This window comes from Mus pahari, chromosome 6, assembly GCF_900095145.1.
Source record: "Mus pahari chromosome 6, PAHARI_EIJ_v1.1, whole genome shotgun sequence".
NCBI lineage: Eukaryota > Metazoa > Chordata > Mammalia > Rodentia > Muridae > Mus > Mus pahari.
The window spans coordinates 659,632-672,818 of record NC_034595.1 but is presented as its reverse complement, the minus strand read 5'-3'; the positions used below and the strand labels follow the sequence as shown (position 1 = coordinate 672,818).

Genomic DNA, 13,187 nt, shown 5'->3' with positions numbered 1-13,187 from the left:
GTAGAGTCTGCCAAGGGGCAGTGCCAGGCACTGAGGTCTTAGGGTCTACCCTGGCTCTGTCTGGACATTGGTCCTAGGGGCAGATCCCTTTCCCTCTCTGGACTCTAATCCTGGTCTGGAATAGGGGGATTGGACACCTGTTGGGCTCCCCTCCTCTGGGCCTGCATACCTTCAGCCTCTCCAGAGTCCTGATTACAGAGCTGGGCTCCCAGCCCAGTGAAACTGGAGCTGGAATGTTCTGTTCTGGGATGGAGGGAGCCCCATTTGCCTTTCAAAAACTCTACTGCCTTATAAACCAGGTAAGAGAGCCCGTCTCAGTCAGTGAAGGGGTCAATTGTGTGTTGGGGACACTAACCCTACCACCCTATTATCTCCTCCTCTTCTCTGATTTCTCTTTTCTTCTCCCTGAACTGAAAAAGAGAAAGGAGCCTTTGAAAGATGTCAGCCCTTGAGACCTGTAGGTCTCAGGGGGCGAGTGCCCGCCCCTGCTTCTCTGCAGGATGTTTGCAATCTAACCCCCGGCACTCTGTTCTGTTGAGCAGGCAAGCTGGGCATCGATCTGAACCCCCTGTGTCTTCTCCCTCCTGTGGGCACCCACAGAGCGGCCTCTTCCCTGCTACCTTTGAGGTAGAGCAGGCGAAATGACACAGTGGTCCCCGGGGACTTCTGAGACCACACAGCCTGCCATTTGAGTAGGAAACTCTCTTCGAACTCTTTGTTGGTTTAAGAGTGAAGCAGGGACCCAGCCAGTGCCTCAGCTCAGTCCCTGGAAACTAAAATCTTGGTTCTGAGAGGCTCTGCCCTCCTGGGGCTGACACTGGATTCTGACCCCCGTCCTCACCTGCCCTATTTGCATCTGCTGCCTCATCTGATCTCATCCCCACACTGCTGCTCAGGGTAATGACAAAAGAGCAGAGGGCCAGACACAGCAGGCATGCGGGGATCTGGGGTGGGGCGGATGCTCACACCTCTCCTGGGGAATGGTACAGGAGTGACACTCTAGAGGGTGAGCCTGTGGAGAGGGGCAGCATCCTTCCTTACTTTCAGGAAATGCACCTGCCTGTGTGAGCTCCCAGGATGCGACGCTCCCACAAGAACCTTTCACCTCCTTCTGGCGGGCATCTCCAGGGTTAGCTCCCACTCAGCCACATAGAGTCACCACGGAGAGGCTAGCCAGGTCACCAAGGGAGGTCCCAACTGCCTTGCCATCTCAGCACCATTACATACCCCCTTCCCTTTTCTATTCCCATCCAAGTCTCCACAGAACTCACACTGAGGCTCCTCCTCCCCAGCAAACCCTGACCCAAGGAACCACACTCAATTGGGTCTGGGGAACTTCCCGCCAGGAGGAAGTAACTGCCCCTCTAAGCTCCATCTGATCCTAGGATGTAATCTGTCCTGCCCACCTGGCCTACATTGAGCTAACCAGAGGCAGTGTCCATGCCAGGCTCTGGTGATGGTACCTCACATTAAATTAACTCTGGGCAGCCACATGGCAGCTTGTCTTCTCCCTCTTGTAATTCTACAGAACAGTGATTTAGAAGAGCTAGGACTGAGAAGTCCAATCTTTCCTTTGCTGTTTCCTCTGAACGAAGGAAGCAGGGGAAGGAGGGACCTAAGACCCTCCACCAAGGCCCCTTGCCAATTAAATTGAGCATCCCTCACCAAGGAACTATCTCATGGTTGAGACAGTTGTGATCAGCAAGATGAGGACATACTTGGATGTCATTCTGTGGGGCAGGGACCCACCCTTAAGGAAACAGCTGACTTGATCATTTCATGGGGCACAGAGGGTGGGCAGGGGTAGGCACTGAGTTCTGGAGAAGGATAAACCACACCCTGCCCAAGACCACATGTGTCAAAGAGAGGCCTGGGGTGGCCTTGCTCACTGTGCCTCAGGAGGGATGGGCTGTGTTAGCGGAGCACCACTCAGAAGGGATGGGCTGTGTTAGCGGAGCACCACTCAGGAGGGATGGGCTGTGTTAGCGGNGGCTGTGTTAGCGGAGCACCACTCAGGAGGGATGGGCTGTGTTAGCGGAGCACCACTCAGGAGGGATGGGCTGTGTTAGCGGAGCACCACTCAGGTGATGCTTCCCTTACGGACCACTGTTAGGTCAGAGCTGAGCGATGCCTGCTTTTAAGAGGGGCATAAAGGTTCTATCTTTAAGACCATTCATTTAATACCATTCTGCCTTCACTTGTGCTGGGTACCTGCCATGGAGTTACAGGCGGGAGACCTGTCCCAGAGGCTGGTGGGAATGTCTCCCTTGACCTTGCTCACGGCTCCAGTGGGGCTTGCCAAACAAGACATCGCCACTGAAGGAACAACTTAAATATGCCAAACTGCAAAATGAAACTTAAAACACATGAGAGGACCCTCCATGTTCTCTATTGCTTGGGCAATTCATTCCACCCTGGTCTCCGCCATCCAGAAGCATCAGGCTGTGCCAGAGAGGCACAGTGGCCCTCGGAAGCCTGTCTGTCACAACACTAGCAGGGCCTTGCAGTGCTGGGGCTAGGCTCTCTAGAGGTCTGCGCGTGCTCTGAATCAGGGACCTCAGGCGATCCTGTCTCCCTTGGAGATAAGATCCACAGGTCCAGGACTCAAGGTTGGGCACTGGAGTGGTGGCACACAGCATTGCCCTTAGGGAGCCATGAATCAGCCATAGTTTTGCTTCCATTTCCTTAAAACCTTCTGCTCTGCTTGCCCAGACATCTCAGTTCCAAAGGAACAAAGGCTCCTGTCACAGGAGGGACAACGGTTCCACTGAGCAGGAGGTGAACACACTGCTACCTGGCCTCCAGGATTCCTCCTGCTTCAGAATCCATAGGTGACTGGAGATGACAAACAACTACTCTGTGATGGAGGTGTGGAGGATGGGGGGAATGCTTGGGGTAACTCCTGGGGCTGCTGTGCTGAAAGCTGGTGGGAAGCCTGAGAAGAACTATCAACAGAGAGCAGGAAGCTCAGGAGCAGCCTATCAGGTCAAGAACCACAGCTAGCCAGTCAAGGTGCTTGCTGAGGGCTGAAGCAGTGCAGATTGGTTAATGGAAGGAGGTGGTCACAAATACTGGTTACCTCCATCTGTCTGGTTAGAGAAACTGGGGCTACGGCTGTCATGAGTATCGCCTCCTGCTTCCCGACCGTGTACGTGGGCAGCAGAGATCATTGCCCCGCCCCAAGTCTTATGACACAGCATAAGCTGTACTGACTGTTTGGTGGTACTACTGAAGTATCAGTTCTCCACAGAGGTGTTTGGGTAACATCCCTGGAGGTCTTACCTCCCCTCCTGGAGAAGAGGGAGGGATTTATCCTACATAGCATCATGTTGGGCACAGCTATGACACGCCGTTGTCTTTGTTTGCTAATAATTGCCTGTGGTTTGAAAAGATACGCCCAAGCGCCACGTTAACGAAGAGGAGGACTTTCGATGGGTAACTGTAATGAGTCAGCTTGCCTGAGCCCCAGGTTGCTGGGTGTTTGGTCGGATGTTATTCTGGTTGTCTCTGGGAGGGTGTTTCTGGGGGAGATGAACATGGCATCTCATCTGTAGACTGAGTCAGGCAGACAGTCCCTGTGATGTGGGATGGCCCATCCCATCTGTCACAGACCCTCCCCTGAGAAGGAGGACTGCCGCCCACCTAACTGCCTGCACCAGAGCACTGGTTTTTGCTTTTGTTTCTTGGTTGGTTGGTTGGTTTTTCCACCCGTCACCTTTTTTTTTTTTTTTTTTTTTTACTACATTAATTGTTCCTAAGTTTTGAGCTTATTATCATTTAGACCACTTTGCTATCACCGTTTTCCTGGTTTCCAGCTTGCCAATTGCAGCTCTCAGGGCTTGTTGGTCTCCAAAACCACATGAGCCAATTGCTTCTAAATTTNTTTTTTACCTTTTTTTTTTTTTTTTTTTTTTTTTTACTACATGAACTGTGCCTAAGTCTTGAGCCTATGAACATTTAGACCAGCTTGCTATCACCGTTTTCCTGGTTTCCAGCTTGCCAATTGCAGCTCTCAGGGCTTGTTGGTCTCCAAAACCACATGAGCCAATTGCTTCTAAATTTCTCTCAGTGGGATATACATTTACTTTCTCTCACACACATCTTATTGGTTCTGTTTTTCTGGAGAACCATGAGTAATACAACATTTTAAAAATAGCCCCATGGAGGCTACATCATCCCAATGCACTGTCATATAAGGAGAAAGACATTGGTGGCTTCGGGAAGTGCCCACCTGCCCCTCCCCCCACCCCTGTGGCCACCACACTGTCCCTCCACCGAGTGCTGGTGCATTGCCCCACCCCACCCCAGGCCAAGGTTCCGCTTTCCTGATACTCACATCGGGGTCTAGTTCATCCAGCTCATTTTCCAGCGTCCTGAGCTCCTCCTCTGTGAGGGCCCCCAGGATTTCATCCTCATCCAGGTCTCGATATTTCTCCAGCTCTCGTCTGTAGGACATTGTGCAAGGCTGTGTCTTTGTCTCCTGTACTTCTGTGCTGATTGCTGACCTGTCAGAAAGAGGAAAACCATTTGAGATAGACCCCCCCCCCCGCCAGATTTGCTCTCGCAATAGTAGGGTGTGCTCAATATCTTCCTTTGATATGTATGGCTGCATCTGTGTGTGTGTGTGTGAGTATGCATATGTGAAGGTCAGAGGGTGACCTCGGGTGTCCATCCTTGCCTCCTGTCACCTTGGGACCACCAGACTAGGTGACCTGCAAGCTCCCAGGGTTTCTCCTGCCTCTGCCTCACCTTTCATCACAAGAACTCTGAGATTACTGGTATGCCCTCACTACAAGGGATCTGTGGACTTGAACTCAGGTCCTCACGCTTGCCCGAGGGTGCTTCAGCCACTGCGCCATCTCCCCTGTGCAATGACATGAGTGTTAGTTGGTTGCAATTGGCATTGCCAGTAGCCGTAGGTAAATGGGTGTCTATAAACAGTTCCGAGTACTTGATGACTATTTTATTCTTAGGTTGTTCAAATATTTTCTGGACAATCTTCCCAATGTCCCAGTGGGAATCACAAGTACAGGCAACTGTCAGGTTTGTCGTTTAAAGGGAGAGGTGAAGTGAGCAGCTGCTGCGTGCCGGCACCTCACCTACCACACCTCAGTCAATCCTGACCAAAAGCACCCTACAGTGGCGTTGATACAGTTTGTTGACACCAAACGCAGAGCCATCATTAAGCACCCCACACAGACCCTCCAGTTTAACTTGTGCTTACGTGTTAAGCCTTTGGGCTGAGGAAGGTTAACCCATACCACCAGGAAGTAGGTAGGTCCCCAGTGTGAGCTCAGGTCTTCCGGGGAGCTAGTGTCTGTATGGTAGGAGCTTTTTCACAGAATCACAGAGTATCATGGACCCCTCATTCTATTCTCCCGGAAACTGCTTCAAAAGAAGTGACTGATCCAAGGGAACCATCTGTGCCTGCCACTTCCAGGCTGCCTTCTCCTGTTAAACACCCCTCACATGACCCTTCATATATGTGGGCTCATTCTAGCTGGGGTTTTAAGTGATCATTTTATCAACGAAGAAACTGAAAGACTGCCTTGAGAGCTCAGGATCTCTGATGTCTATGGTGTTCCTCCACTGCAGGGGAACAGCAAGGCCATGAACCCTCCCGTCCTTTAGCCTGACGAAAATAATAACATGACAAGCCCAGCCTATCTATTAACTCTCTGAGAGGTTCTGGCAACTTCTCATGAACCTGATCTCACTGAGGCCCCAGGACTGGGTCCACATCTCTTTGAACACCTTCTTCCCGATGAGGACCTTGTTCGGTACTCCCATGGCCCAGCTTACAGCAGGGAGCGTCTGACTAAAAGCAGCCCAGATGGTTTTCTGCTTGTCTCTGGTCTCCCTGAGGAAGCTTTGAACTCTTCTTTAGGGGAATGCTCTGTCTGTGAGACTGCCTCCCTGTGCTAGGCCTCCCCACTACCTGAGCCTCTGTACCCTCCATCCTTTCAGAGGCCGAGGGATGCCTTAAACATGGCAGAGTGGGATCTAGTCCTTTGCATACAGTCTATGTTATGAATTGACTCACTGCCTTAAGCTTCCTATGTTGATGTTCTAACCCCCAGCACCTCAGTCACCCAGGAGCATCCTGCAGGTTAAAATGAGCTCTCACTTGAAAGTGGTCCTTACAGGGTTGCTGAGATAGAACTTAAGTTTAGACATGGTCATCCTGGAGTCAGACGGACTGCTAAGGAAGGTGACTGCTGTCCCTACAGAAAGGAGACATTCTGGGACAGCAGACGGCATAGTACCACACACAGATGCGACAGAGCAAGCTGAGGTGTTTGCAGGGCAAGGCTTGCCAGAAAACTCCCGAAGCCAGGGGAGACGTCCTAGGCCTATTTTCCCACTTAGCTTTCAGAAGAACCAAAACATCCGGGGTTGGTCATGTACGCCTTTAATCCGATCACCCAGGATTCAGAGGCAGGGGTATCTCTGTGAGTTCAAGGCCAGCCCGATCTACAGGAGAACTTAAGCTGTGGATACATTGATCTTAGCTTTCAGTTTCCAGACACCTTCCTGGTTTGGAGTACACCATTCCAGCACCCCAGCACACTTGCATGCAAAGGAAGTAAGAGAGAGAGAGAGAGAGAGAGAGAGAGAGAGAGAGAACATACCTATGGTCCATCTGTGAAATAACAAATGGAATTTTCTACAGAAGTGAAAAGTGAAAACTGAGAGAAGACAGTTCACCCATTGAAAAGATGGGCTTTTTAAATTAAGGGCAGTTGGAGTGATTTTAAAAACAAACTAAAGCCAAACTAACCACCAGAAAAAGCACAGGCTTGGGAGAGCAGAGGCGCGTTGCATTCATGTAAATCTATACCATGATGGGTACATCCTCAGGAGAAGGCAGAGCGACAGCCACCTCAGTAAGACAGATGAGCTTCCCAAACCCAGAACACCAGTGCTCTGCTGTTCTCCAAGAAGGCTTCAGCTTGGGCTGAAGTCCTCCTGTGACCAGACCCCATGTATACAATGTTCGGACTGTAGGTGCTCACTCCTGTTCATTTCCTTTCGCTCGGGCAACCTGCTACAGTTACAACTGAAGGCCCTCACAGCAGCCAGGAAACACAAGGATCCATGATCTCCATGACAAGGCCCAGAGGGACTCAAATAATGACTTCCAGAACAAACTCATAAGGGTGTCCAGCCTAGCCTCGGAACTTAGATCTCTGAGACGGGTTTCAGAACCCCAGTTTTTGGTGTCTGCTGTGCTGCAGATGTGGCTTGATTCCCTGGAGTTTCTTGTGTTGGAACCCAGTCTCCAGTGTGGCACTGCTGCTGTACTGGGGGCTTTAAGAAGTAGGACCCACTGTAGCGAGCACATTCCAATGGATGGCCTCACACCCAGGACTATACGGGAAACAAAAATTGGATTCAGTGGATGGTTTTTAAAAAGATGCCTTGAAGTTGGGAGCAGGTAGGGAGATAGGTTTAGATCAGGGAGGAGTAGAAAGGTGAATATGATCAAAATACATTGCATGAAATCCTCAAGGAACTAATAAAATACTATATATTTAAAAAATAAGTGGGGGCGTATATGAGGCAGAAAGGTCCTTGCAGGCATTGCCCTCTGAAGGGACTAATTCTGGTCTTACAGAATGGTTTATTTACTACTTGAAGGAGTCATCATAAAAAGAATAAGTTTGGCTCCTTCTCTCTTTTTTTTTTTATTATTATTTTCTTTATTTACATTTCAAATGCTATCCCGAAAGTTTCCTATATCCTCCCCCCACCTCTGCTCCCCTACCCACCCACTCCCACTACTTGGCCCAGGCCTTGCCTTGTGCTGGGTCATAAAAAGTTTGCAAGACCAAGGGGCCTCTCTNCCCANTGANGGCNNATTAGGCCATCTTCTGCTACATATGCAGCTAGAGACACAAACTCAGGGGGTANTGGTTAGTTCATATTGTTGTTCCACCTACAGGGTTGCAGCCCCCTTAAGGTCCTTGGGTACTTTCTCTAGCTCCTCCATTGGCGACCCTGTGTTCCATCCAACAGCTGGCTGTGAGCATCCACTTCTGTGTTTGCCAGGCACTGGCATAGCCTCACAAGAGGGTTTGGCTCCTTCTCTTAAGAGCTCCTATTACTTTGATAAAATATCACGACTAAAAGCAACTTGGGGCGAAAGGGGTTTAGTTCATCTTAACAACTCTCAGGTCACACTCCATCACTGAGGGAAGTCCGGGCAGGATCCTGGGGCAGGAACTGAAGCAGAGGCCGCGGAGGAGTGCTGCTTACTGGATTGCTCCAGAAAGCTTGCTCAGCCTGTTTTCTCTAAACCACTCAGGACCACCTGCCCGCGGTGGCACCGCCCACAGTGGGCTGGGTCCTGACACATCAATCATCAACCAAGAAAGTGCCCCACAGGCTTGCCCACGGGCTTGCCCACAATCTGATGGAGGTATCTTCTTCAGTTGAGGTTTCTCTTCCCAGGAGACTCTCACTCTGTCGAGTTGACAAAAGAAATAACCAGGATCCCCTCCCCCTGCTTTCTGGGTCAGGGTCTTGCCATGCGATTTCTACTTCTGGTGCACTGTCTCACCATGTTGTCATGGCCATGTGCTGATTATACCCAAAAGAGCTCTCCCTGCAGGGGAACTGTTAGGGCTGCCTGACTTTGGATTTTCTCCTCCAAAACTGTGAGCTCAATAATGCTTTTTACTTTCAAAAGTACCCAGTCTTGGGTATTTTGTCTTAGCAATTAAAAGTGAGCATAAGACAGTCCTCAGAAGTCCTAGATTGTACCATGAGCCACAAGATAGGACTTCTCAAAAGGCTTATTATACAGCTACACAAGGGATATCTCCAGAAATCGGGTGCAATGGAATCCTACAATTCTTTTGTCATGACATTAGATCTCTAAGACATGTCTCAACAAGTAGGAATCTTGTAAACCAAATTTTGGAAAAGCACTGTCTTAGAGTCACTTCTAGGTCATACCGGGAGCCGTCACATAAGAAGATACGTCACAGGGACAGAGCCCATGAGGACACAACTTGAGAGTACTCAGAAACCTGGGATCTTCCTATGCTTGTTTTTGTTTTTCTTTTTTCTGGTTGACTCATTTTCTAGATGCTTTGCAGTAAGACTTTAGGAGAAGCATCACACACCGCTGGACTCTAGAGAATCTATGAGCCAGAACTTGAGGACAGGAGAGAGGCATTATCATGAAAAGGAGCTTGGGCAGAAGTTGCAGGGGGTGGGGGTTGGGGCAGATAGCCAGATGAGAGCGGTAGGTGGCAACTCTGGGGCCTGCTGAGAGACATTTGGAGCCTAGCAACAGGCCACCCACACGATGTCATCTTCAAATGTCCTGAGGAGGTCTCCTCTTATTGTATCCTGGAAAGTAATACTACACATCCACCCGAGTCACTGCTGAGTTCAAAAATCTCTATTTCACAGGGATTTAAAAGCCCTTTTGAATGCCAAGCACCTTGTGAATATTACAGAGGGATGAGGCAATAACTTTAAATAGGCCAAGAAGGACGGAGAATCAAGAAGCTGTCAGCTTCAAGGCTCACTCATCTGGTTAGCTCGCAGGACAATTTCTGCAAAGAAGGATTCTCCTCTGAGTGTGGGACCTGCGGTGGAGAAGAGGTAGAGTGGGGGTGGGGGTGGGGGTGGGGACATGACTTGGTGTGCTGACAGATCCCACTGCAGGCTCAGTTTTAAAACAGGGCTTTCAAGAGATTGCATTTATAACTGTTAATGCAAGGCCTCTGCTTCCTAGCAGAAGAGGTGTCGGGATGGAGCGTCCCCCACCCGGCTGGACAGTCAGTTTTGATGTTAACTGCCAGGGTGACCATCATTACATTCTTAAGGCCTCTTTTTACTGAGCTGTCATCAATGGCAGAATTGGGTCGAATAGGTGGCTTTAAAACTGTGCCCCGAGACCTCTGATAAGTTGCCTCCATCCAGACACCTGGAAGGGCGAGAGGGCTCACCCTGACCCTGCTCCATATGCTTGCTTTGGGTCACTGAAGAGCTCCTTGAAATAAGAGATCAAACACAAAGCTGAGACTCACTGGACCGAGCCAGAGTGGCAGGATTCACCCTGTAGGGCGTTGTAAGAGTGAGTATTGTCAGGCAGATAAAGGTGCAACTGGGGATGGGGCACAGCCCACCCAGACTTGCAGTGCCAGGTGCTGTAATGGAACAGATGCTGCTGCTGGAGTCTCTTCTCTACTTTCTCCTCACACTATCATCAGACCATAGAGTCCCTCCCAGGAGGCCTGCGTCCTCACAGCCAAGCCCTGTGCCTGGTGCAGAAACACCATCAAGGTAAACAGAGGGCACATCTGAGCTCTGATCTAGCATCGTTAAAAACTCAGGCAAATGTCTGGTCTTCTTCGAGCCTCTGCTTATCCATCTTTACACGGGAAGCCTGGCCTGGGATTAGATGAGTGTGGAATCCTGGAGGGGAGGGATGGCAGTCTGTGATTCAGCTCCAGCCAAACTCCCAACGTGGCTCTCCTGAAGCAGAGCTGCTCTGCCTCATAACCTGGGTCCCTACTGACTCCAGTGTCACTGTGAAGAAGAAAGAGGAGCTGCAGCAACTTGAAAATGCCCTCGCCTGCTCCAGCCTTTACCACCTGGTGTGTAGGCTAGGCTCAGATCAGATCCAGCTAGCTACCCTGGTTCTCTACAGCACAAATCTCAAGCAGCCTTTGCTAAACATAAAGCAACAGGGTTTACAAGCTGTGGCAGGGAACGAAGCTCTGCAGGTTGCATAGTAGAAATCAGTGGGTTAAGGCTAAGGCTATCCACCAGGAAAGCTGCAGAAAGAGAGAGCTCCCGGCACAGCACGGCATGGCACGGCGGCGATGGCTCCTCCAGTATCTGCTCTGCCCAGACATTTGGGGAGGAGGCACTAGGTGGCACCACCTTGGTTTAGAACAGCATCTCCCCAAGTTCTAGAAAGGTTGCACCAAGGAATGTCAAAGATAAATCGACACGATATCCTCTCTTGATCTTTGACATGCAGGCCTTTCTTTTAGGAGATGCATCACCAGAAGGAGTCTATGCTGTGGCTCTTCATGCCAAAGTCCTGTGTCCCAGACGCTGTGCTCTGCCTCCTCCTGAATCTCTCCCTCCTCTCCCCCACCTAGCTTCAGGGACACAAGAGCATCTGAGGGGGTCCTTGCACCCTCCCTGCCTCCCCTACACCCCAGGCCTTCTCCATCTTGAAGTGTCCAGTACAAAGGCACTCAGGACAATCCGGTGCTTTCTCAAGCAGACGTCACCACCATCCACCTCTGGAATGCTCTCATCCGCCACAGCCGAAACTTGGCAACATAATGCTAGCCCTCCCTTCCCTCTGCCCCACTCCTGCCGCTGTGTGGTTGCTCTCAGGGGCCCAGCCTGGCCTGAGATTATGGTTACACTTTGTAGCTCACAAGGGTGGAACCGGACACTATTGTCTCTGTGTGGCTGGAATCCTGTGTCTTCAGCCATTCATGCATCTGTTCTTTCTCTTCTCAGGGCCTTTACCTTTTAATAACTGTGTCATCCCAAGAGCTTGGCCCATCCCTCTGCCTCAGCTCTCCTTCCTCAGGCCACATCCAGACACCTATGAAAACCATTCTCCTGCAGCCAATAAGCCTCTAATTATCCCTAATAGCTCCCCATTGAGGCAGAACAAAACCCACATCTAGGGTTTGATGTCATCAAGACATGGTGTCCCTGATACCATGCACAACCTGGGGAAGGTGGTTATGTAATGCCCCACCCCCAGTACTAACAGAAGACATTGCATCCCAGGTGGAGCCAGAGAGGAGCCGGATCCCATCTGACATCTCTTCTCAGTGCTCAGCCCCAGCCCGGCTCAGAGGAAGAACACAGCAGCTGCCGATGGGTTGTCACCAAGGGACACACAGTGCACAACTGAGTCCCACCTCAGGCCAGCAGCCGGCCAGGGAAGGACGTCAACCAGCACTCAGCTGAGTGTGGAAGGGGAAGACGAGGTCATAAACGCTTGGGGACAAGTTCAAGGTCATAAAATGAGAGGAGGATTCTAACAACAGCTACTCCCCCACTCTCCAGAGACCTCTGTGGCATCTAAGAAACAACCACCCTTAGGCATGGGTTTTCTGACCCTAGGGGTGTCACTTGTGACCTATCCGGAGAGAAAAGGGGAAGAAGCAGGAAGCAGGAGAAGGTCTCAGAGGGACCAAGGTACAAACCCCTAGCCTTCTCATATTTGAAGGGGCTTCCTTCTCTCCCCCTCCACCCCACATAAAGCAGCCCAGTTCCACCCACCATCGATGTTGCAAGAGTCTCCCAGGCAGGACTGCTGTGATTAACCGCTAATCCTGACAGTCACCTTGACAGGATCTAGGACCACCTAGAGAAAGCTCTGGGTATGTCTGGGAGGGACTTTCTAGACTGGATGACTTGAGGTTGGATGAGCCACTCTGAATGTAGGCCCTGAAGGAGACGGTGAGCTAGGCACCAGCATTCATCTCTCCCTGACTGCAGATGCAATGGGACATCTACCTACCTCACGCTCCCCCATGGCTCCTCCACCACGATGATGATGGACCACAATACCTTCAAATATTAAGCCTGGAGATCCCTGCCTTTCCTTACGTTGCTTTTGTCTTATAAGTTGTTACAGAAGTGAGGCAAGGAAGTACAACTGCTGTGGTGGTTGGAATAAAAGTGGCCCCCCATGGGCTCATCTACTTGAATGCTTAATCAGCAGGGAGTGGAACTGTTGGAAAGGATTAGAAGGATTAGGAGGTGTGGCTTGGTTGGAGGAAGTATGTCACTGGGGGGTGGGCCTTGAGGTTTTATGGCTCTGGATGCAGCTCTCAGGTTTTTACTCCACCATTCCTGCCTTCACGCTCTCTGCCATGATGATAATGGAATGACTCTCTGAAAACAGAGGCATGCCCCCAGTTAAGTGCTTTCTTTTATAAAAGCTGTCATGGGTGTGGCATCTCTTCACAGCAATAGAACAGCATTAAAGACAACCACCTGCAGAATTTAATGGATTCATTGTGGGATAAAACCACAGGGCCCTTTGAAAGGCAGGAAAGAGGGCTGGAGAGAAGTCACCTGTAACTCCAGCTCCAGGGGATCCAATATCCTCTTCTGGCATTTGTGGGCACCTGCACACATGTGCACATACACACACACACACACACACACACACACACGCACAC

General features: G+C 50.5%; 1 protein-coding gene across 1 annotated transcript in view; it reads right to left on the bottom strand.

The window, feature by feature from the left end:
* Tmod1 (tropomodulin 1) overlaps positions 1-13,187 on the bottom strand; it is a 74,627-nt gene that overhangs the window by 48,601 nt on the left and 12,839 nt on the right. Inside the window, exon 2 of the mRNA XM_021200387.2 lies at positions 4,337-4,505. Within this exon, the coding sequence (XP_021056046.1) occupies positions 4,337-4,456 (120 nt within the window). The 5' untranslated portion in view covers positions 4,457-4,505. The remainder of the gene's footprint in view (positions 1-4,336; positions 4,506-13,187) is intronic.